General features: G+C 41.7%; 1 protein-coding gene across 2 annotated transcripts; it reads left to right on the forward strand.

Moving 5' to 3' along the window:
- The first annotated feature begins 175 nt into the window (after nucleotides 1-175).
- fbxo18 (F-box DNA helicase 1) lies at nucleotides 176-22017 on the forward strand. Of its 2 annotated transcripts, XM_010901301.4 has the most exons (21): nucleotides 177-503; nucleotides 807-974; nucleotides 1113-1621; nucleotides 1838-1968; nucleotides 2037-2172; nucleotides 2805-2989; nucleotides 3078-3152; nucleotides 3239-3330; nucleotides 5733-5901; nucleotides 6719-6938; nucleotides 7013-7100; nucleotides 7253-7339; nucleotides 8815-8951; nucleotides 13515-13611; nucleotides 13957-14120; nucleotides 14207-14282; nucleotides 14666-14860; nucleotides 14958-15083; nucleotides 16026-16132; nucleotides 20885-21019; nucleotides 21188-22017. In XM_010901301.4, exons 1-21 carry the CDS (start codon nucleotides 485-487, stop codon nucleotides 21353-21355), a joined length of 3084 nt encoding a protein of 1027 aa, XP_010899603.2. In that variant the 5' UTR covers nucleotides 177-484; the 3' UTR covers nucleotides 21356-22017. The 2 variants fall into 2 exon arrangements, with proteins under 2 accessions (XP_010899604.2, XP_010899603.2); XM_010901302.3 differs by lacking the exon at nucleotides 7253-7339 and having other exon boundaries at nucleotides 176-503.
- The last annotated feature ends 1090 nt before the right edge of the window (nucleotides 22018-23107 follow it).

Below are 23107 nucleotides of genomic sequence, written 5' to 3' on the forward strand. Positions count from 1 at the left end.
ACTATTTTCTGACCTCCTCCATTTGCCTTAATTGCATATTTAGTATTGCCATGTACTGCACATCTATACATTCCACTTGTAATATACAATTACTTTTACTGTTCAATGACAATAAAGTAGAATCTAAATCGTTCCAGGCTCTGTTTTGTGCTAGTCTCTTACTGACTGCTAGTTGGCGCTGTCCAAAGCAACGAACTCGAACCTCCTTAAATTAACCAAGGAAGAAGAACCAGCAGACGATCAACGCTAGTTTGGATAACCTAACCCAAACAGAGTTGCAAAAGTTAAAACCAAAATGTTAGGCATGGTGTTAGTGCATTGTTTTCAAGCAGAAGTAAACATGCAAGGGTTGGCACCGAATATTTGCAGACAAACACGGTCTAGGCAACTTGCCTAGCTGTTGTTTGAGTACTCGGGATAGCTAGCTAGCTAGCTAAGGCTTAGTTTTTGGGGCATTAAATTCTAAGCATTAATCGACCAAAACATGGAGTCATCCACTAAAGGTACTGGTTTGTGATTGTGTGAGGATGTACTTAAAATAAACTAACCCAAACGCTATTTTAGGGCTACTGTAAAGTTAGCTTCTCAGTGAATTTTAACACAGGACTGGTGCCGCATGATATATGTTGTAGGTTGGTTAGATTGAAAGCATGCGAGTCCCTTGTAGCTTAGTTGGTAAGCCATGCCAAGTGTTCGATTCCGACGGGAGGACAGTACGAAGAAAAAACGTTAATGCAGTCAATAACGCTCTTGATCTCCTAACTCACAGTGGGTTATATATGTACTTTGCTGTGGTTATGTTGCAGGAAAAGCCAAGCGAAGGCACTTGAACTCTGTGGAGTGCGCAGAAATGAGTCGAAGACTAGAGGGCAGCAAACCCCTGACACAGCCCCACCATGTCAGTTACATGCACAGCACTTCAGACTCCAACAAGGGGTTATACCCCAGAACTCCAACAAAGAGAAAAAAGAGAGGTACTGGGAATATATCTGTCTGTGTTCTAAAATTATTCCGTACTCTGAAGACCTGAAGTGATGATGGCGATGATGTAAAAGGTGTATGCATGATTTCATTATCACCACCCTCTCTTTCTTCTCCTGTCTGGATGTCAGATTTGAGTAGAGATGAGCAGCAACGGGACATCACTCAGTTCTTCCCTTTGACTGGTGTGGTCAGTCCTAGGAAAGCAGCCTTGGCCCAGGCCTCATGCTCCATAAAGACTCATGGTCTCAATGTAGAGCTCATTCCCAAAAAGGAGCTCTTTGAGGAGGAGGAGGAGGTGCTGGATACCCCTATAAAGGAGGAGCCTGAGGATGAGGTTGACTATTTGGAGGGGCTGACAACGGACATGTTTGGGGACGATGAAGATTTTGAGCGCTGTGCCTCAGATCCAGCCTGTATGAACCACCCTAAGGAGGAGGAAGAGGAGGTGGAGGCTCTGCCTGATGCCCACTATGGCCTGTTGGGCAGCAGCAGGGTCCTGACCCAGCCGCAGGGACACGTGGATGACCTCCCAGAGGAGGTGCTGAGCATGGTGCTGAGCCTCCTGCCCACAGAGGACCTCTACTGTCATGTCAGCCTGGTTTGCCACCGGTGGAGGAACATTGTTACCCAGCCACTGGTGAGAGCCTGGGGGGCAGGGGGAGGGACAGGGACTTGGGGGAGGGACAGGGACTTGGGGGAGGGACAGGGGCTTGGGGGAGGGACAGGGGCTTGGGGGAGGGACAGGGGCTTGGGGGAGGGACAGGGGCTTGGCTTTGTACCGTTTTGCCTGTGTGAAGCTGATTAGAAATTTCCTGTGTAGATAAATTTTTTTGTGACTTTGGCTCGTCTGTAGTTTGTACCCTGGAAGAAGCTATATTACCGATACACGAAAAAGGAGAGGGAAGCAGTGAAGAAGATCAATGGCATCCTGGAGACCCACAGAATCAAAAAGAATGACCCGGAATGCGTCCTGCACGTCGTCGAGTAAGGACTCTGACTTTGGCCGTTTTCTGTTCACTTTACTTGAGACTCAGCTTGTCTGTGTGTTGTAGGTTCATGGCGCAGTATAAGCCCATTCAGAGGGTGAAACCTGATGCAGTGTTACAGAGTTTAAGGAGACATCGCCTGTTCCCTCAGGCTGAAGCCTGCATCAAAAACAGACTCCCCAAACTGGGGGGCATTGAGGGGGTACGTAATTATTAGTGATGAGAATTCCCTGGTTCCTCACGATATGACATTATAATGATATTTGGGTCACAATACGATAATATCTCAAGTCTTTGTTTTGGGAAATGCTTAGTATTGAAATAACATTTTGCGATTCATTATTCACTTAAATCATTTGTAGTTTATCTCATTGATAGTCATTCACATAAGGGCAAATAATAAAAAAATGCACTACTTTCATATAAAACATGTTGGTCATGGTGAACACTGAACAGTGTTCGTTTAAGACATCTAAAGGGAGCTCTTGTGCTGCAGGTTAAATGCAGTTACTGACCTAATAACAGCCAATGAGAAAACATTTAAAAGTTACTACAATTTTATTACGCAAAACTCATTAAAATGGTGTGTAGTGTTTCCTAAGAATAAGTATTTTGAAAAACAAGTAATGGGGGGTATACTGGATATTCTTAATATCCAAAATATCTAATGTCAATAAAAAAAAAAAAATCTTGGTGTCAGTGTATCAAAATGCAACGGGGGGTTAAAGTGGCAGTACTATACTGTATTGATCCCCCCTAGTAACTACACACTTCTGCATATTCCTGGACCAACTGAATGTCTGGCCTGGTCTTAACGATCTGTGGGTGTGTCAGGGCCCTAACCCGTGGGCGGCGATGGCATTGCTTCTGGTGCTGTGTGACGGGGTTGGAGATGTTCTGGACCTGGTGGCTCATCTTAGAGGCTGCCTGCCTTCAGCCAGCGCCATTACAGAGTACCTCAGTGCTATGGCAACTATGCTGCTCGCCATGAGAAGAAACAACATCAACATCAGTAACAGGTAAAGACTGATTTAAGCTACAGTATGCCCCTTCAGAAGATTCTGACTGTCTGTCTTCCATTCTACCTTTTTCCTTCCGACATTCCAGATGGCACTACAATATCTTCTATGTCCTTCATCTGTTGGAGAACGCTCCGACGGCGCTGCCAAGTAGTCAGAACGGGTGAGGACTGACCGCTTAGTGGAAGGAGATATTTTCAACTAATCAGTCTTTCCCTGGTTTCATGTGTGGTCCTCTGTCTCTCCCAGGCAAACCCTGATTCAAATGACCCATGAGCAACAGAAGATCCTCAACCACGAGATCCAGCGACACCATGTGATGAAGATCATTGCCTTTGCAGGTAGCACTTGATCACTGCTACAAGCTTCATGCTGCAGCTATTTGTGTTGTTTTCTCTTAACAGAATTGATGTCCAATATAGAGCTGGTACTTTTGCTTTCATTCCCTTAATTGTCACTAGAGGGCACACTCATCCTTGATGTTCTGCTCAGAGTGGCCCTCATTTATCAAAAGTGCTTACACCAAATTTCCAGCGTACACCCAAAACCACGGTGACTTTGAGATTTATCAATATGGACGTTGGCGTACGGCACTCTCAAATCCTACGCCAGCTCAGGAGGTGGTGTACGCACGTTTTGAGTTAGTGCGGAAATGTGCAGAAAAAAAAATCCTAACGCACAGACAAACTAAAGGATATGATATATTATGACCCACTGTAAAAAAAAAAAACAACAACATAATAATTACAAACTTCAGTGTTTATTTTTGTGCAACATGGACTTCAATGTTTAATTTGGGTGACTTTACCAAAGCACTTGATTTATATGTATTCCTTCAGATGCGAGCCTGTGCGCTTTACATGACATTTCAGGGTTAGGCCCGGCAGTTGCGCACGGACTGGGTTCAATAATAAAAGGCTTTTTATGACCAAAATATAATTCAGACTGACGAAATAATAAAAATGACATTCTTCTTCTTTTAAATAATAATAATAGAAATAATAATAATAACGACATTCTTCTTCTAAATAACAATAAACGTCATTAATAATAAATATCATAAAATAATAAGACGAATATTACAAATTGTAATTATTAATGTGAATGAATGGTACTCCACATCACATCATCTTTTATTCCGCTTTTTAAACTGCCAAATAAAACAATTGTATTTCTTTCTACCTCCCTGGGGATCGTCTCAATCTCCACGTCAGAGAAGTTTCTCCTTTTTGCCGTCTTCCGTGTGTCCATGGCGTAAAATGAGGGCGTGGGGAAGCGGAGACTTAAATATATAGGGGCGTGTTATTCTAATGACGGTCTTTTTCAGCTGCGCCATTTATCAAGGGCAGGTATTGCGTACACCTGGATTTTAAAGGTACGCACAGCTTCATAAATCAGGCGGTGAGAGGAGTGTAAGCAAAATCTTACGCCAACATATACGCCCGTTTCTACGCAAGAATGATAAATGAGGGGCCAGTGTGATTATTCATTTCAAGATGAGAATGAAAGTTCTATTCTTATATGCTGACAGTTTCTGCACTGTTCAAGTGGAAACATTCACAAATGGTCAACCCCACTTCCCATTGTGATATTGACCTGTGTGTTTGTTAAAGGTCTTCAGGGATTTTTCTGCAATCCGATTACCCAAGGGGATACATAATGATGTAGTTCATAATTTGTCGGATTATGCATGGTGGCCATGGATCTGAGATTGGTGTGATCATATGGGAAATCCATATACCAAAGTGATATAATAAGAAGATTCCAGATGATGATAATGTATGCCATTTTTGCACTTGCTATTTGTTGTTTGAGCTTTAATCTGCGCTTAATTTTAGGTGTGGTGGATGGGACTGTTTTTTAAAGGAATGATGTGATAGGAATGGTGTGATGCACAATAGATATAAAACACAGCTGAGTGTGACTTGACTAAAAATTACTTTCAAAATATCTGCATCTCTGGACTGCATTATATTGAATTATTCTAGTTTACTGTTGGTTTTGACTGCAACTACAGTAGCTATTATTATGTTTTTAGTTTTATGACATTAGATTGGCTTACAGAAAGTAGTATTTATCTTTATAAGCTAGTTCAGTATATTTCTTTTGTCTTTTTACATAGTTGACTAACTGGTAAACATGCAGTGTTTGTTAGTACACCTCCGATCTGGGGAAAAGGCCACTTAACATTGTTCCTCCTTTTGCACTGCACAAGGTTCACTGGTTTTGCTGTTTTTTGTCAGTTGCGTGATTGTGTAACATGGAAGTTTTATTTGTGTTAAAGAGAATTAAGTGCATGCCTGTAGCATCGACTAAAATCTCAGCTGAGGCAGGAAATTGGGTTTAATTTTGGTCAAGTTTACAGGCCTTTTAAAAGGGTAATCCATTATCGTTTCATTAATTTATTCAGTGGTAAAATAATGGCTACTTTGTTCAATAATCCTAAATTATTCAGTTTAAATTATCCAGTATTATTATGCAGTATTCTACTTAAATTATCCATCACCATGGATACCTTGATACTCCCTGCTTTTTGGAATGACCTTGGTAAAGCTACTACCAACTGGGTAGTGGGTAGGGCACCCAGCTGCCGAGCTGTGTCGTTCATACACTCTGACGTTTCCTGCTTGCCCTTTTGGCCGTTGTCCGCCGTACCTCATTAATTGTATTTTTTAGATAAAGGTTTTTGTCTGAGGATTTTGTTGTATGGGTGTGGAGATTAAAGGTGTTTACTGTGTTTCAGGGACAGGGAAGACCTCAACGCTGGTTCGGTATGCCCAGCAGAGGCCACACCTCCGATTCCTCTATATGGCCTTTAACAAGTCAGTGGCAAACCAGGCCCAACGCTGGTTCCCGGCAAATGTGGACTGCAAGACCGTCCACTCCATGGCCTTCAGAGCTGTCGGAAAGAGGTCTGTCCAACGCTGTCAATGAGTTTCTGTCTGATCAGCTTCTGCTTCTATGTCGGGCGAACATGCACGCAGTTGAGGGCCACTCCCAGTAGTTCCGCTCTGTTCAGTGAGCTGCACGTGGTTTGATCTCCACAGATAGAGCTTGACTAGCAAGGAATCATGGGGTATCGTCGCTGAATTGATGCAAACAGATTGGCCTCAGAGCTGTTTTGGTGTACTGCTCTTTACCTAAAGTCATGTTAGGGATTTAATGATTAAATGTTATGTTAATAAGATATTGATCTTTCCCCTCAGTATAGCCATACAGTAGGCTGCTTGTTGTGTGATCATAGAATATAATGAATTGTAACCATGGCTGCTGGAGAATATTGGCATTGGGCACAGCACTTTTCAGTCCCTGTTGATTTAGTTCAATATTGCACTGTGTTAATAGCAAAACCTTGGTCATGAGGCTTTGAGGCTCATCCAGCTCAAAACCACTGTCTCACTCTCCTGTATTTATTTAGCGGGAGTCATAACCCCACCCCTGAAAGACATTGAAATGCATTCCTATGTGCTGTATGAGTGAAAAGCTTAGAAACAGATGTTTCAATACAAATTCAGCCTGCTAAGAATAGCATCTCCACACCGTCAGATATACCTTTGGTGAGATTGAAAACTCTGCTGGCTTTTATGCCATTTGTTTAGCAGTCTGTCTGACCTGACCAGGTTGTGTCCAAAAGGCTGTCTCTCCAGAGTTTCAGTAACATTTTCAATCCATTGTTAAATCAGTCATCCATTTGCTCAGCAGTTGATGTCTGTCACCCATCTCTCACAGGTACCAGGAGTTGAAGAAGTTGTCAGGAAACGTGAAGCCCTTCTCTTTAGCCTGGGTGCTTCCTGAGGGCCGCAGGGGCTTTGTCAACGCCAAGGTGGTCACCCGGACCCTTAACACCTACATGTCATCGGCCGACACACACGTCAACACCAACCACGTCCCAGACTCTTACACCAACACAAGAGGTTCAGTGACCACGCCTGACCACCAAGAAAAACAGGTATGCGTCATCCTTTAAAACTAACCCCTTTCAACCACAGCTCATATCCACTGTTGAACAACTGTCTCTTGCAGATGTTTGTGAGAGATGCCCAGAGGATCTGGGACAAAATGGTTGCCTTAGAAGAGACAAGGGAGTCTGCATACCACATGACCCATGATGGTAAACCCCAAAATTTTTCACATATTTTTGTAATGTATTTTCTCAATATTTATGTTGAAAAAAACTTGAGTGTATATTGTCATTTATGTGAGGTATGAAATTTGGAGTGTGTGAAAGAGTATTAGGATTGGGCCCTCATTGAATGTCTCCAGGTTATCTGAAGCTGTGGCAGCTGCAGAGACCATGTCTGGACCAGTATGATGTCATCTTCATAGACGAGGCACAAGACTGCACTCCAGGTATAGAGAGAGAGAGATATATATATATATACATATACATATACATACACTCATCTAAAGGATTATTAGGAACACCTGTTCAATTTCTCATTAATGCAATTATCTAATCAACCAATCACATGGCAGTTGCTTCAATGCATTTAGGGGTGTGGTCCTGTTCAAGACAATCTCCTGAACTCCAAGCTGAATGTCAGAATGGGAAAGAAAGGTGATTTAAGCAATTTTGAGCGTGGCATGGTTGTTGGTGCCAGACGGGCCGGTCTCAGTATTTCACAATCTGCTCAGTTACTGGGATTTTCACGCACAACAATTTCTAGGGTTTACAAAGAATGGTGTGAAAAGGGGAAAACATCCAGTATGCGGCAGTCCTGTGGGCGAAAATGCCTTGTTGATGCTAGAGGTCAGAGGAGAATGGGCCGACTGATTCAGGCTGATTGAAGAGCAACTTTGACTGAAATAACCACTCGTTACAACCGAGGTATGCAGCAAAGCATTTGTGAAGCCACAACACACACAACCTTGAGGCGGATGTTGAGACATTCAGATGGTAGAGTCAGAATTTGGCTTAAACAGAATGAGAACATGGATCAATCATGCCTTGTTACCACTGTGCAGGCTGGTGGTGGTGGTGTAATGGTGTGGGGGATGTTTTCTTGGCACACTTTAGGCCCCTTAGTGCCAATTGGGCATTGTTTAAATACCACGGTCTACCTGAGCATTGTTTCTGACCATGTGCATCCCTTTATGACCACCATGTACCCATCCTCTGATGGCTACTTCCAGCAGGATAATGGACCATGTCACAAAGCTCGAATCATTTCAAATTGGTTTCTTGAACATGACAATGAGTTCACTGTACTGAAATGGCCCCCACAGTCACCAGATCTCAACCCAATAGAGCATCTTTGGGATGTGGTGGAATGGGAGCTTTGTGCCCTGGATGTGCATCCCACAAATCTCCATCAACTGCAAGATGCTATCCTATCAATATGGACCAACATTCCTAAAGAATGCTTTCAGCACCTTGTTGAATCAATGCCACGTAGAATTAAGGCAGTTCTGAAGGCGAAAGGGGGTCAAACACAATATTAGTATGGTGTTCGTAATAATCCTTTAGGTGAGTGTATATGAGTATAGTAAAACCTGCAAACATTTGACTCATGGGGACCTTTTGCCTGTCCCCTTGAGGCAAAAGTCAATTTCCGGCTAAGGGTTTAGGGTGAAACTTCCAATTCATTTCAGAGTTAGAATTGGGATTTCTTTAAGGTCCAGGCGTTGTTGGTTAGGTTTAGGGTTAAGGTTAGGCATTACATCTAGGTAAAGGTTAGGCATAAATGTTGAGGTTAGGTTTAGATTAGTGTTAGGGTAAGGGTTAGGTTTAGGATTAAGCCAAGGGAGCATGCAATTTCTATTTTCTGGTCCCCATGAGTATAGCCATACAAACCTGTGTGTGTGTGTGTGTGTGTTTGTGTTAGCCATCATGGACATTATGCTGCATCAGCACTGTGGGAAGATCCTTGTGGGAGACCCTCACCAACAGATCTACACGTTTAGGGGAGCTGTCAATGCCCTACACCTGGTGGAACACACACATCTCTACTACCTCACCCAGGTACACACAGATGAAAATGTCATCTATTCATTAGAATGACTGCTTCTTAAGTTATTTCCTAATTCATTTGGTTATTAACACATTCATTTGAAGACTAGCATTCACTTAAATTTATAGCAAACAGATGGGAGCTTGATAAAAAAAAAAACAGACGAGAAGCTTGACTCTTAGGTTTTAAGTCTTAAAACCTAAGAGTCAAGCTTCTCGTCTGTTTTTTTTTATCAAGCTCCCATCTGTTTGCTATAAATTCTTTAGACACACACACACACACCCACACAAAGTACTAAAAAAAGTTGATCATTTAAGGAAAATGTTCAACTAGAGTCAACTAGCCTATCTATAAATGACACTGCAATGTGGGATTTGGAGTCTACCGGAGTTGTAAAAGATTTAATCAAATGTAACATTATTTGCCTGCTTACTATGAATAATAATTACATCAAAATCTGCAGAGAACACTGTAGCAATGACATACAGACCCATGGTGCTGGCTGCCAATTTCTGTATCAGATATGTCTGCTTAAAGTATCTGGCTGTTTTTCTTAAATTACACATCATACAGTCTTATAACAAAACACAGTGCCCCCCCCCTCAAGGTAAGAGGTGGGCACTATATGTTACTTGACAACGCCGTGAAACCATTTCTGGGTACAAATGGTTCACAACCATCATTCTCTTGCGAAATGTTTGTTTCCAGCCTTGATATGTTAAGTTATGGCACCCGTTGGTCACTCTGGTAGCCGCTGTTATGTTTCCCAACTGTTGATGGAGCAACTTTGAGTTTGGTTCTCCTTCAGAAGGTACAGAGCATGGTGGAGGGCACAGCTCCTTTGTCCTCATGGATTTCCAGAGTATTTTGATCACTAAATGACTGTAAAGATTTAGCAATTCTCCAGTCTTCTTATTCTCAGTGCATTATGGTCTTAATTGTCTTGTACAGTACTGTGCAGAAGACTTAGGCCACCAGATAGTGCTCAGACAAATGGCTTCATACAATTCTAAGTGTTTATTTGTTATAAACTTCACATTGTTCGAAATGAAGTTAAAAGAAACATGAATAGAATGAGTAACAGACGTAAGTCAGTGATCTCCAACAAGCCCAAAGACTGTCTTAATTGTCTGTTTGTATGGAACCATTACTGTACCGAAACATGGTTCTACCAATCAGTCAAATATCCCTTGTAGTCAACAGATGGCTGCCTGGTGTTGTCTAAGCACTGGATTTCCTTCTGACCATAAACATACTCTGTTATATGAAGTGGTTCTGTGAGCAGATATGCACTTTGTCCCAGATAAATATCCTTAACATAAATACTCATGTGGCCTGACTGTGCTGTGAAGGGAGAGGTAGGGAGTGGGGTTAGTCCTAGCTTGGTCCGCCTATTCCCTTCACTCCATTCTGTCTTTCTCTCACTGAAACACAACTGGAAATCATTCCCCAGAATTTAATTAAAGACATATGACCTTTCCCCACTACAGTGGCCACATGAAGAAGAAAAAACACTTGAGGGAATTAAATACTATTTGGGGCCAAAAAATACTGCAAAACCGATTGAAGGGATACGGTTTCTAGCCAATTTTTGAAGTAAAATTGAAACATTTTTCCCACAATTATTGGTACCCCTTCATTTAAAAAATATTCATTTTAATGGAAGTAAAATATTTGATATATCGTTTTTCTCAAACTTGTCATGCCACAATCATTGGGAGCCCTAGAAATTCTTATGAGTGATATCTAATGGAAGTAAATCCCCCTTCATATTTAAATTTTTTAAGTTTATCTGAGTGATTAAGAACACTTAATTTGTAAGCCATTACATCCTGTTTCTTTGCGTCATAAATATGAGGTGACGCATATTGCCATAGTCATCCATTACCATGGGAAAGACCAGTGAATACAGTAATTATGTGCAAAAAAGGTTGTTGGGCTGCAAAAATCAGGAAATGCCTATAAGAAAATAGCTCAACGGTCCCCAATTCCTTTGGGGGGAATAATTAAATTTAGTGCAACTTGCCTGGAAGAGGACGTGTGTCTATATTGACCCTCGTTTTAGTGGACAAAGAATCTCCAATGATTACAACTGGAGAATAGCAAAAGTGAGTTGGGTCTTGGGGTCAGGAAGTCAACAAAACCACAGTCAGATGCAACCTATATAACCACAAATTGTTTCGGGGGGTTGCCATAACAAGCATTTGGTGTCATCAAACTCAAGCGGCTACAGTTTGTCAAACGTTACTGGTACTTTTAATGGAACTGGGTTTTATGGTCAGATGAGACTGAAATTGAGCTTTTTGGAAACAAAGACCAGAATGGTTTTGGCACAGAGAGAAAGATAGCCATGCAACAAAGTACAGAATCCCCACTGTGAAGTATTGTGGTGGCTCTTTGATGTTGTGGGGCTGTTTTTCTCCCAAAGGCCCTGGACAACTTGTTAGGATACATGGTATCATAGACTCCATCTTGTACCAGCAGATATTCAATCAAAACCTGACTGCCTCTGCCAGGAAGCTTCAACTGGGCCATGATTGGATCTTCCTGCAGAATAAGGATCCAAATGGTTCACTGACCACAAGGTTTTGCCATGACCATCTAAGTCCCCAGACCTAAACCCCAAAGAGAACCTGTGAGATGAGAAGTCCACAAACATGGAACTCAGATTCTGTATGGAGGAATGTTCCCAGATGCCTTGTCATGTGTTCTCCAACCTCGTTACCTGTTGTTGGAAAAGACTCAGAGCTGTCATCTTGGCAAAGTCAGGTTGCACAAAATATTAAATGAAGGGGTGCCAAAAATTTTACTAAATATTTCTGTTAAGAATTTTAGTTTTTGTTTTTCATCACGGATCAAGAGGATAAACAACATTATTTCACAGCCCATTTTGCTCATACAGTCAGGTTCGTAGATATTTAGACAGTTTTATTTAGATAATTTTAGGGGCTCAAAATTAATTGGGCAGACTAACAATCATAATTTTAAATGTGAGATTTAATACTTTGTTGCAAATCCTTACAGTAAATGACTGCCTGAAGTCTGGAGCCCATAGGCATCACCCGATGCTGGGTTTCTTCTCTGGTGATGCCCTGCCAGGCCTTCACTGCAGTTGTCTTCAGTGCCTGCTTGTTCTTGTGGGGTTGTTGATCCAGGATGTTGTTCCAAAACTTTTTCAGATGTTTTTGGCAAACTCTAATCTGGTCTTGCTGTATTTAAGGCTTACCTATGGTTTTCATATTGTAGTTATTGTGACCACATATCCTTTGTTTTATCTTCAGATAGAGGGCCACTTCTTGGTGTCGGAGGATTTGTTTGGACGCTTATTTAACTGACAAAACTGAATGTCCTGAAAGATATTCAATGAAATATTTTTTGTTTATTAACTGTAATAATTGTTTGAAATCAATAGAAATTAAATAAAACAAGTTTGGGGAACAGGTTCCAACAAACATGCAGGTACTGACAATTCAAACAAACAAATAAGCAAGTCAGTAAGCAAGGTCAAAAGCTATTGCTCCCTCTCCTCGTCAGGCTGCCATGCTCTCCATTATATGCCATTGCCATTACACACACACACACACACACACACACACACACACACAACGCACTCCCAACAATAAAAGGAACACACACACACCAACATGGAAATGACTTCTACAGTGGTAATTCCTCTGTATTTACTGTGGTGAAGTCTTCTCTTGAAGGTTGACTTTGTCGCAGATTTACCTGCCTCTAGGTCTGGCCAACTGTTATGAAGGGGTTTTTCCTTCACCAATTCTTCTGTAATCCACCGCTGTCATTTTCCATGATCTTCTGGTGTTTTTTCCCTGGATTTTTCACCCTAATGTTGGCTTCCTACGCTGGCAGTAACTGCTCTTTGGACTTCATTTTGTGGGTTAACAGCAACAAATTCCTAATGCAAATGCCACACTTGAACCTAGAAATGCTACACTTAGACCTTTTATTTGGGTACTTGTAAATTACGTAATGAAGGTAAAACCTGACCATGGAACAGCTGAGCAGCCAATTTTCCAATTACTTTTGGTAACTTAAAAAGGGTGGGACCACATTTAAGTGCTGTAATTCCTGCATAGTGCTGTAAAAATAGTATTTCGTGAATAACCCACGTCTAATTATGAGTAGCATTGACAGTGTAGAATACACACAAACCAGCTTCAAAACAGTTTTTCACTTTCATTTTGCAACTGTATACTTTACACAACTGTTGTTCTGAGGATAGTAACAGCGCTGACATCACAGGGTGTATGTGTAATCGATTACATTACGCCATGATTCTATCCATCCATTTATTTCATAATAAATTCCCTGATGCATTTATGAAAAGTTGCAGGCAGGCTGATGGAGGGAGAATACATTAGTAACTTTTTACAAATGTCAAATGACACTGTGTTTTCATAATGGATTGTGATGGGTGAATCAAAGTAGCCAACACCGTCTTTAGAATGCCAAAATAAAATCCCGCATCATGCAATTATTTAGTCTTGAAACTGTTTAACAAAAAAAATCGTAGCCTGTTGACTAAAACTGGTCAACCCTAATTCTGTTCTCAGAGCTTTCGGTTTGGTTCTGAGATTGCCTACATCGGAGCCACGATTCTCCAAGTGTGTAAGAAAGTGAAGAAGATTCTTGTTGGAGGAAAACAAGACGGTGGGTGAAAAGAGACACAGGATCTTTTTCCAACACCAATGATCGTTAAAGGCACGGGTTTATTTTGTACAACTGTCCATGATTCTGATTAGCCCTAACACAGTAGAAACCTCCCAGCCAATAACACTTTGTTATTCAGGTTACATACTTCTCCCATTATCTGAAAGTGCAGTAGGCCAGGTTTGGGCCATGCAGCCATACATGTGAACCAGTGGGAGTGAGTTAGACTTCTGGAGCTACATTAGGTGTAGTCGTTCTTATAAAACATCTGTGGTGTTTCTAGACTCAAGAGCTAGAGAGTAATGTTTTCTCTGTGTGTGTGTGTGTGTATGTGCACATCCACAGGCAGTGTTAAGGGCATGGCTGCGGACTCCCTGCGTCCCCTGACTACAGGGTCCAGTCTTGGTCGGGGCAAGCTAGCGGTGCTTTCTCGGTGTAACGTCACCGTGTTTGACCAAGCAGTCAAACTGACTGACGTCAATCCCCACTGTAGGCTGCACATCATAGGAGTGAGTCTCTATACCGACAGACACACCCGGCACACTGTGTGTGTGGCTCTTTTGTAAGACATGGTCATCTTTGTTCTTTGCTTCAGGGAGTGGAGAACTTTGGCTTGAACACAATCATGGACATTTGGGTCCTGATGCAACCAGAAAAGAACCGACCCCGAGGTGAGTCATGAACACTTGACACTCATTACATCACAGTGTTTTTATGTTTTACGCAGTTTTATTGCACTTCTGGAGAGTACTTCTGTGTAGCCAAGTGATTGTCTAGCAGTGCAACATTTCTAATGGCATTTTAAGGTTCTGTCATTTCTTAGGCTAATGCCTTTTAGTTATCAAAATGACATTTGGACTGAGCCCTGTGGGTACCACTAACCCGCTATGAATCAATAAATGGATGGTCTTACTGTCTGACGACACTGTTTGGACAAGTCAATAGTATAATGTGTATTTCTAGACATTGGCCAACCCTAGGAGATATAGGGTTAGCTCTGCAGTGTGTGGAAACCTCTAACTGTCTGTCCTCTTTCCCCCCCCCGGGCCTCTAGGCATCAAAGACCTGTTCATACGCAGGTTCACCAAGGAGAGCCTTGGAGGCTACATGGGGCTGAAGATGTATGCTACTAAGACGGAGGACCGCGAGTTAGAGGGCAAATTCACTGTGGTGGAGAAATACAACAGCCGCATCCCTGACCTGGTGGAGCGCATCTATAGTTGCACTGAAAGAGAGGCCCAACACGCAGGTACACACTCGCACACAGTGTAATCACTTTGTGTGTCTGACAGACTAGTGTCCAGGATTTCTCTCACCCCCCCCCCCCCCCACTCTCTGCCGGTCAGATTTTATCCTGGGGACGGTCCATAAGTCAAAGGGCCTGGAGTTTGACACCGTGGTGGTCACTGATGACTTTGCTAAGGTCCCCTGTGCCGCACACAACTTACCCAGGCTTTCCAGCTACTCAGGAGGTACGTTGCCGGGTTGGGTCAGTGGGGTGTATTTTGGAAGCGCCACGATTCATCTGTGTTAACGATGCACTTTGCATTCTGTTGGAAAAAAATACATAAATATTCCAATTGACCTTTTGGAATGTGGCCCTAGACCCTTGGATTTTGTCTATAGCCAATCTAAACATTGGATAATGTATTCGACGGTACATTACAGGGATGGAAATTAGCACCAGCCAAATGCGGGTGATTTTGTGTTGTGGCGGGTAAACTCGCTTCACCTACCGGCCACCGTGGCGGGTAAATAAAAATAGCATACTGTTTCACCCGGACACTTTTACGGAAGAGGATTAGTGCCAAGCAATAATAAAAAAAATAAAACCATCTCGACATTAAAGTTATTTTAATGCGAGATTAAACTTGTTACATTTTCAGACGGATTATTAAACTTTATTCTTGATATTTAATGAGTTTATTCTCAAGATTGTATTTAGACTTTTTTTCTCGAAATATAACGAGTTTAATCTCGCATTATAATTACTTTATTGTCGAGATGGTTAGATTTTTTTTTATTATTGCTTGGCACTAATCCTCTTACGTACACTTAAGAGGCGGCGCACATAAAAAAAAATGTGCCGTTACATCGCAGGCGTTAAGAGGTCCGCTGAGAAAACATTTCAGGAGGAGCCAGTGGACAAAGAGGCGAAAGTCAAAAAAAAATGTTTAAAGAACGATGGAGAAAAGCAGACAATGGGGAGTCCCGCGATTGGTTAGTTTACGACGAGACAAATCTGATAATGTACTGCTCTGTATGTCGTCAACACGCTTCACGTTGTTGGTTAAAAAGAAGAAAGTGTCTGGTAAAAACATTGAGTGGCTGGTAGATTTTGATATCCACCAGCCACAGTGGCCGGTGGACACATTTTTTTATTTCCATCCCTGGTACATTATATTTGGCTCTAGGTGAGATCCCGGAGGATGAGTGGAATCTTCTGTATGTGGCGGTGACGCGAGCCAAGAGCTCTCTGGTCATCACCAAGAACATCTCTAACATCCTCACACTGGCTGGGGTAAGAGCACTGACCTCACTACACCCTCTGCTATTCCCATCCACCCCTCTGTATTCTTCTCCACTCCATATCCTCTACCCCTCTATATTCCTGTCTCTAATTCCCAGTTTGATAATAAAACATGTAAACTTAAATATTATATGGTAACAGTGGGATTATGTGGGAAACATTTGTAAGTAAAATCTACTGAAATAAGTGGCTTGCATGAGTATATTCATCTCCCAACCACTAATATTTGGAAGTCACATTTTGCTGCAATAACAGCTTCTAATCTTTTGGGGGAAGGATGTGCCAGCAATGCTTCATTGTGCCAGCAATGCTAAACCATTGCTTCATTTTGGGAGCATGTTGACTTGGTGGGAAAGGAAACTGCTTCCTTGCCCGTTTGGCAGTTCTTCCATTTCAGGAGGAATGAATAGATGGGAGCTAGTAGACTTGATGGAAGCCTTTTGCAGAAAATGAGATTTGTTTCAATCGTTATAAAGAATCAGTAGGAGCGTAATTGTTTTATCTGAAATTGTATATGGTCTGTCGTGTTTATATATTAAATCGATTTAAAGATGATACAAATGGCATATTCCTTTGTATGATGTAATTGTTTAGTTGTTGTAATTATGTGTCTTATTCTTAGCTCTGGTAAACAAAGGTTTTTAAAGACAACCCAACATGACTCGCAGGCGGTAGGCAGTCATATGCACCTAGCACATATCTGCCCCGACTTCTTTCTGCAGTCTTCATTGTTTTTCCTATGTTAGGTTAATTGTTTAATTACCACATTAGAAAAGGATATGGCCAATACTAAGCTGCCTAAGTCTGTTCCTGGCGTTCTGTCTCTCCAATCCCACTTAACTAATTTAGTGTTTCATCCAGATAATTGATACTGTCAGGAATGCACAATAAGTGGTGGAAAGAACACTGAATGGTAGCACTCTAGAAACAGGGTTGGGCAGCCATTGCCTGTAATAAATGGAGATGTAAGGGAAACGTTTGGCATGTGGCCCTGCTTTTCTCTAATTGAGCAGCAGTCTTGTGGGCTGGCAGAACAGGGGATGCTAATCAAGTTCTGATAAAACATTGTTTTCCTCATTTAGTTGTTCTGGCAAACACTAGACGGGCTTTCAGATAGTACTTTTCGAGCAATGACTACAGTCTGGCTCCCCTCCCAATCAGCCCAGTGTCATGCAGAGTTTAAGTATTTGGGCATGTTGCAGGTGGTTTGGTTTACTCATTGCTCGTTGGGGTGTGTTTATATGACTAAACTGCGTAAAAAAATCCATAGTGTGTGTGCAGTGAGGCCCCACCGTTATAGCAGACGTTCCCAAACTACTGTCCCACGCTGTGACAGCTGGAACAAATCCTTTCTCTTTATTTGGGTATTGTTGTCACGATTGTTTCTGGCGGAGTTTGAAACTGTACTGTTCCATTGTGGGCTCTATACATCAGATGGGCACCCTTCCATAGTTCTTGAAACTGTCTCATCGCTATCTCAAATGTCACAAATATGTCCACACAAAGAGGAGAAAGTGAGTGTCTTTTGGTTCGATTTGTTCTGGCTTTGTCTGTTTAATTTGCGGCAGCCCCAGTAGGCCGTTGTAATGGACGGCTAGGAGGCAGACAGCTTCAAACCAGGTTCCCAAAAAGTAGAAAGAAAACCAGTTGTCCTTGAGCGAAACCGATAACCTTAATTGCTTTCTGGATGCTCGCCAAATCTTTTAGTTTGGTTGCAAACAGACGAATATCCCCTTTCCAGAAAAAAAAACCCTAAGATGTTTCTAAAGAAAACGTCTTGTTCTCTGGAGATGAAATCAAGAAAATAAAAACTTGGAGAGGTTTATGGAAACATGTTTGCTCGCCCCCTTGCATGTATACTGATGTACTCACATTACTCTGCCTCTGCTTTATCACACGCCCAGAAAGACAGAGACACACATTTACCTGGTCAGGTCTCTTGACCATCTCAGCCTTCCCTTTGTAACATATAGCTATGTGGGCTGGAACTCAGTAGACCTTTTATTTTCTTGCCCAGCATCACTTATTAAATTCTCCCTTAATTGACTGTCATAAATGTCTAACACCATTACCTAGACGCGCAAATGCCAACTTCACTTTTCACTACACATAAATGGGGCTGTAGCAACAACTTTTCTTTGTTTATTGTGAAGGCATTATTTTAAATAAAAAAAAATAATAGGCTTGATTATATTCGAAACTGATGAAAATGTTGTTTGTTTGCCTTGTAGCCCGGCTGTGTTAATACCCCCAGACCACGCCCAAAGGCAAGGGGCATAGGTTACCTAAACAGTCCCTGTAGGCGGGGTATTTCCTGTACCTTGCAAGTGTTGATTAGTGCACTAGGTGCATTAGGCTCCCAGCAAGATACCATCTACACTACTGATTTTTCATTAATATATCATTGATAGATGGCTAAGCATCTGTATAGGGAATACGTTGCTGGTGCTGTGCTGTTCATTTGAGAGATCTGGGCAGTAAGAGAGAGACTTCATTTTCCAGACAGGCAAATGTTTATTTTTTTAATACAAATTGTTCTCCATAGTGTTAATAGATGTTGTATCTGATATTTTTGATTGAACAGAACATGAGGACAATAAAGAAATTAGTCAGGGCAGAAAGGCACTATGACTGACGGTAGGAAATGACTGCTCGTTTGTTCTTATAGGCTTATTAATATTTACACAACCCGTAATCATATAATGAACCTAAATCTAATGAGCAGTTTTGGTTCAAATTTTAACGCAAGTTAGTATTGGGTTGTATTTAAGGAGAACACAGTTCTTTTTGAGTTAGATAAATCTACAACGAGCCTGTAGAAACCAGATTTAATATGGTCCGCATTGTCGGCGATGGATGGTTCCCTTGATAAACCCAAACAAGGCTCCGCTGATGGCAAGTTGTAACAGTGGTAACTCCAGAGTTATCAGACTGGATTCCAACTGGATTCTCTAGATGACACAGTATCATAATGTACTCAAATTCAATTACGTGAATATCGGTAGCACTTGGGAGCATTTGGGCATTGCTTATAGAGTCCTTGGTGCTGGCTGCCTATGTAAGTATCAGGCCTATGGGATAATACTACCAGAGTTTTCTGGTTACAACAAATTTAGTAGACCATTTGAAAGTCTGCTTTTATAGTAGTAGGGGTAAATGTGGTAGACATCTGTCAGCCCCTCTACGCCCTTCCTCTCTTCCTGTCAGCTCATCTGTCTGATTCGTATCGCATCTGAGAATCCCACATCAGTCTCCTTTCTGTGATGTTCATATGAAGTCAACGTCCCAACATCTTAAGCAATGTCAAATAATGTTAGTATTTAAAGTATCAATCATTTGGTGCACAATGTGTGTTTAAAAAAATATATATATATATATTTGGTATTCATTCCACACAAAAAAAAACATTTACATGCCACCATGTAAAATCATTATTGGAAAGAAACTGCCCAGATGAATAGCTTTAAACAGGTGGCCTTAAACCTTTACACAGTACCATGTATTGTAATATGTGAAGTTAGCATTTTTGGGCACTACACTATGTTTGGGCGGGGGGAATTTAGAATTTCCCAGTTGCATTAATAATACTTACCATCTTAATCTGAAATCAGAAAGAGAAATGTCTAGCAGGATGTTGGGGTTAAGGCTCACCAACCCTCTGACATTCTACGTTAATTGTAAAAAAAAGAAATGTTTTTATTATTGGTTTTCTTTTGCCCAACCCCCGATCTACAGTTGTTTTCTATGGCTCTCTTTATGTTCATTCTTCTATCACTGTTATTTTCTGTTTGTATATCAAAAGGCACTTTTTGGCTGTGTTGCATTTCTTTGTAACTATACTGGAGAGAAAGCAGCATGCAACAATTTAGATTTCACAACTTGGAACATGTTTGTTGTTTTTATTTCACCTTTCACCAGCCAGGTAATCTGATTGAGAATGAATTCCTATTTAAAATGGCATAATTGCTAAAGGCAATATGAGTGCTAGACAACACTCAGTAACAATCAGAGAACCAGTCACTATCTAGTTTTACCACCACTTGCGTCACGCAGCGCAACAAATCTGATGCGCATGGAGTTGATCAGGCTATTGATTATGGCCTGTTGCATTTTCCCATTGAAGTCTCTAATGACAACCTGCAGTCAAGTCAAGACCCTGGTGAGAAGAGTGTGCAGATGAGCTTCCCTGAGATGGTTTCCAGCAGTTTGTGCAGAAATTCCTGTGCAAATCCGCTGTTTTGTCAGCTGTTCATGTGGCTGGCCAAATATAACATTTGAGGAAGCTTATAGTAGGGAAAAAAAAATTCACTTTGGGTCCATCAAAACCTGAAATGGTCCGCTTGTCTTTCTTTTCCTCTCAAATGTTTTTCTATGCGCTGTACTCAGACATTGCCTCAAAGCCTAAAAAAAGTGTGCTGTTCCTTTGAAGCAGGATGTTGCGGTTATGATCTCAGGTTCTAAGTTAGGTTTCCATCCTCCGGGGGGAAAAAGGAAATTGAGTGGTCGACCACGTTGTTTTCAAATGTGTTAGCAATACATTTATAGTGATCTGTGGCTATTCCCCAGCACAGACGCCCAGGTCATTTTTCTGATATAACTCAAGGCCAGAGCACATACAGTCCAGGATTGACAAGGGAAGGCTTTAACTGGGCGACTGCCTGGACTTTTCCAGTAAATATTGCCACATGTTTAGTGAGAGTTCCATTAACTACTTTTGACTTTGACCTTTCTGTTGTTCCCCAGGAGTACTTTTTAAGGACAGAGTTGACTGGGGCGCAGCTAACAGAAGGCCAGCCCCCACGCTGCGCAGTGCGGGAGTGTCAGTACCACATCACGGCCGACTGGCCCCTTGCCATGCGCAAACTACCGTTCAAATACGTAAGTCATCTCAGACAGGTCTGGGATTTATGGTTGGCCAATCAGAGGGCAAGTGCCGGACCTGAAGGGCAGTGGTTTTCACGGTCACGTTATCCTGCCTTTGCGTTCGAGCTGGTGAACTCCTTTCCCGTGCTCCGTTGTTCCTTACTGACTGTCTCTGTGTTGCAGATTGAAAGTTCGGACGATGGAGGTCCTATGTGTGGGGCATGTGTATTGCAGCGCATCGGCCCCACAGCCAGCCTCCTCGCCCCCCCTGAATTGCTTCAGGTCCTGCCAGTAACACTGGAGCGTCTGGAGCTGCCCATAAACTATGCCTTGCTGATGGCTATTTTCTGAGGCCCACACAAAAGATACAGCTTTGTCTATTCTCAGAACAGCTCACAGACAGACACACACACACTTAATACATGAAGCCATGACTCAACCAGGGTTGTGGTCAAGGCAGTGGTTTTTCTGTGTCATCAGCATGTGAACGAGACGATTTGGCAGAGTTGCTGTGGATGAGTAGATAGCAGAACAGATTAACTCAACCAGTCTGCTGGAACCTAGAAAGACTGTCAACGTGCCATGATTATCATCCTCTTTTCAAGAGAGCTGGGACCTTCCTTCCTCATCCTTGTCGATTGGATTGATGTTCATTGTCATAACTTGTGCAATATCTATGTTTAGTTTTTTCTGTGTGCTTGCCGCCGTGTAAAATATGCATGTAACCTTTTTTAAATGTCTGGGGGTTTTTTAAATTGTAAAAATGGTACTGAAGAAATCTTTTAACAAAACATATTTGTATTGAGTTTTTGACATTGTAGTTTGAAAAAAGTTAATATAATTCTCCAGCTACAAACCAGAATCCAGTACACGTGTTCTTTCCACCATGTAGAGCAGTCCCATACAACATTCAACCCTGGAAATTGTCAGGACCTTCCCTAAAACACACGGGTGTACTGCAAGACCATAACTTAGACCAGTCCGATAAATAAAGTCTGATGAGTAGATATGCACACATTTCCGTGTTTTTTTTCCCCAAAGATTTTGTTGATGTCGGAGCCACTGCTTGTGGAGCAGTTGGCCTGAGGACCCACTACCTCCCCTTGTTTTAGTATTAAGCAAAAATAAATATTTATTGTTTTACTTTGGAATGCACTTCAGTAGATTGAGTAGTCAAGGCTAGTACTGTAGTCATGGCTGAACAGTAGAAGGAACGTTCACACTTGCTTAAAAACAGCTGCTTTTGGTATGCCCCTTCTGTCCATAAAGTTTTTTCTGCAAAGATGCAGCTGTAAATAACTATCCTGGCTTCACCCAAAATGGCACTATATTCTATGGACTGAGATTCAAATTAATATACTATTTTATGATCTGCTTGAATCGTTACTTCCGGCAGCTTAGGTTAATATATAAATCAGGCTTTCCAGCCATTTTGCTTTCTAAATAAAGCAAGTCTGTCATGTCAAGAGGTTTATGATCCATCACATATTTAAAAAGGAAGTAGAACTATCTGTTTTAATATGGTCATGGTGACGTTTTTCTGTCTCTGCTAGTTCTCAAGTTCTTAGAAAAAGTAACTCACAATTTTTGGATACAGGAATAATCACTTGATGGTTTTCCGGCCACTCTTGGAGGACAATGGAAAGGAAAATGTCCTTAGTACCACATTTGACCTGACTCCTTGGATTAATAAGAATATTTAGACTATGTGCCTGGAGTCCTGCCTGAAAGACAGGTTATGATGTGATGTCAAGCAACATTCCTCCATTGCTCATATAAAATGATGTTATCAGATGTCTTTGTCTATAAGAATATAGCAGCAACAGAAACACAGGAGACCACTGGCAACACTTCATGTTTATAAGGCGTTATAACAAGGGAAGGTTTCAGCTTACAGATTTCACAATTTTAACTTCTTAACACTGCATTGTCATGTACACAATCCTTATCCACTCACAGTCTAGTCATATCAAAGTAATATACACCAATCAGCCATAACATGACCACCTGCCTAATATTGTGTAGTTAGCCCTTTCCCATTGAGGCATGGACACCACTAGACCTCTGAAGGTGTGCTGTGGTATCTGGCACCAAGATGCTAGC

The sequence above is a fragment of the Esox lucius genome, chromosome 23 (assembly GCF_011004845.1).
Source record: "Esox lucius isolate fEsoLuc1 chromosome 23, fEsoLuc1.pri, whole genome shotgun sequence".
NCBI classification, from domain to species: Eukaryota; Metazoa; Chordata; class Actinopteri; order Esociformes; family Esocidae; genus Esox; species Esox lucius.

What these genes read in the sequence shown, in the direction of transcription:
- fbxo18 (XM_010901301.4), top strand. An exon ending in AACTGGGGGGCATTGAGGGG is followed by an intron (nt 2,173 to 2,804) that starts GTACGTAATTAT and finishes TGGGTGTGTCAG; the next exon opens with GGCCCTAACCCGTGGGCGGC. An exon ending in ATCTCTACTACCTCACCCAG is followed by an intron (nt 8,952 to 13,514) that starts GTACACACAGAT and finishes TTCTGTTCTCAG; the next exon opens with AGCTTTCGGTTTGGTTCTGA.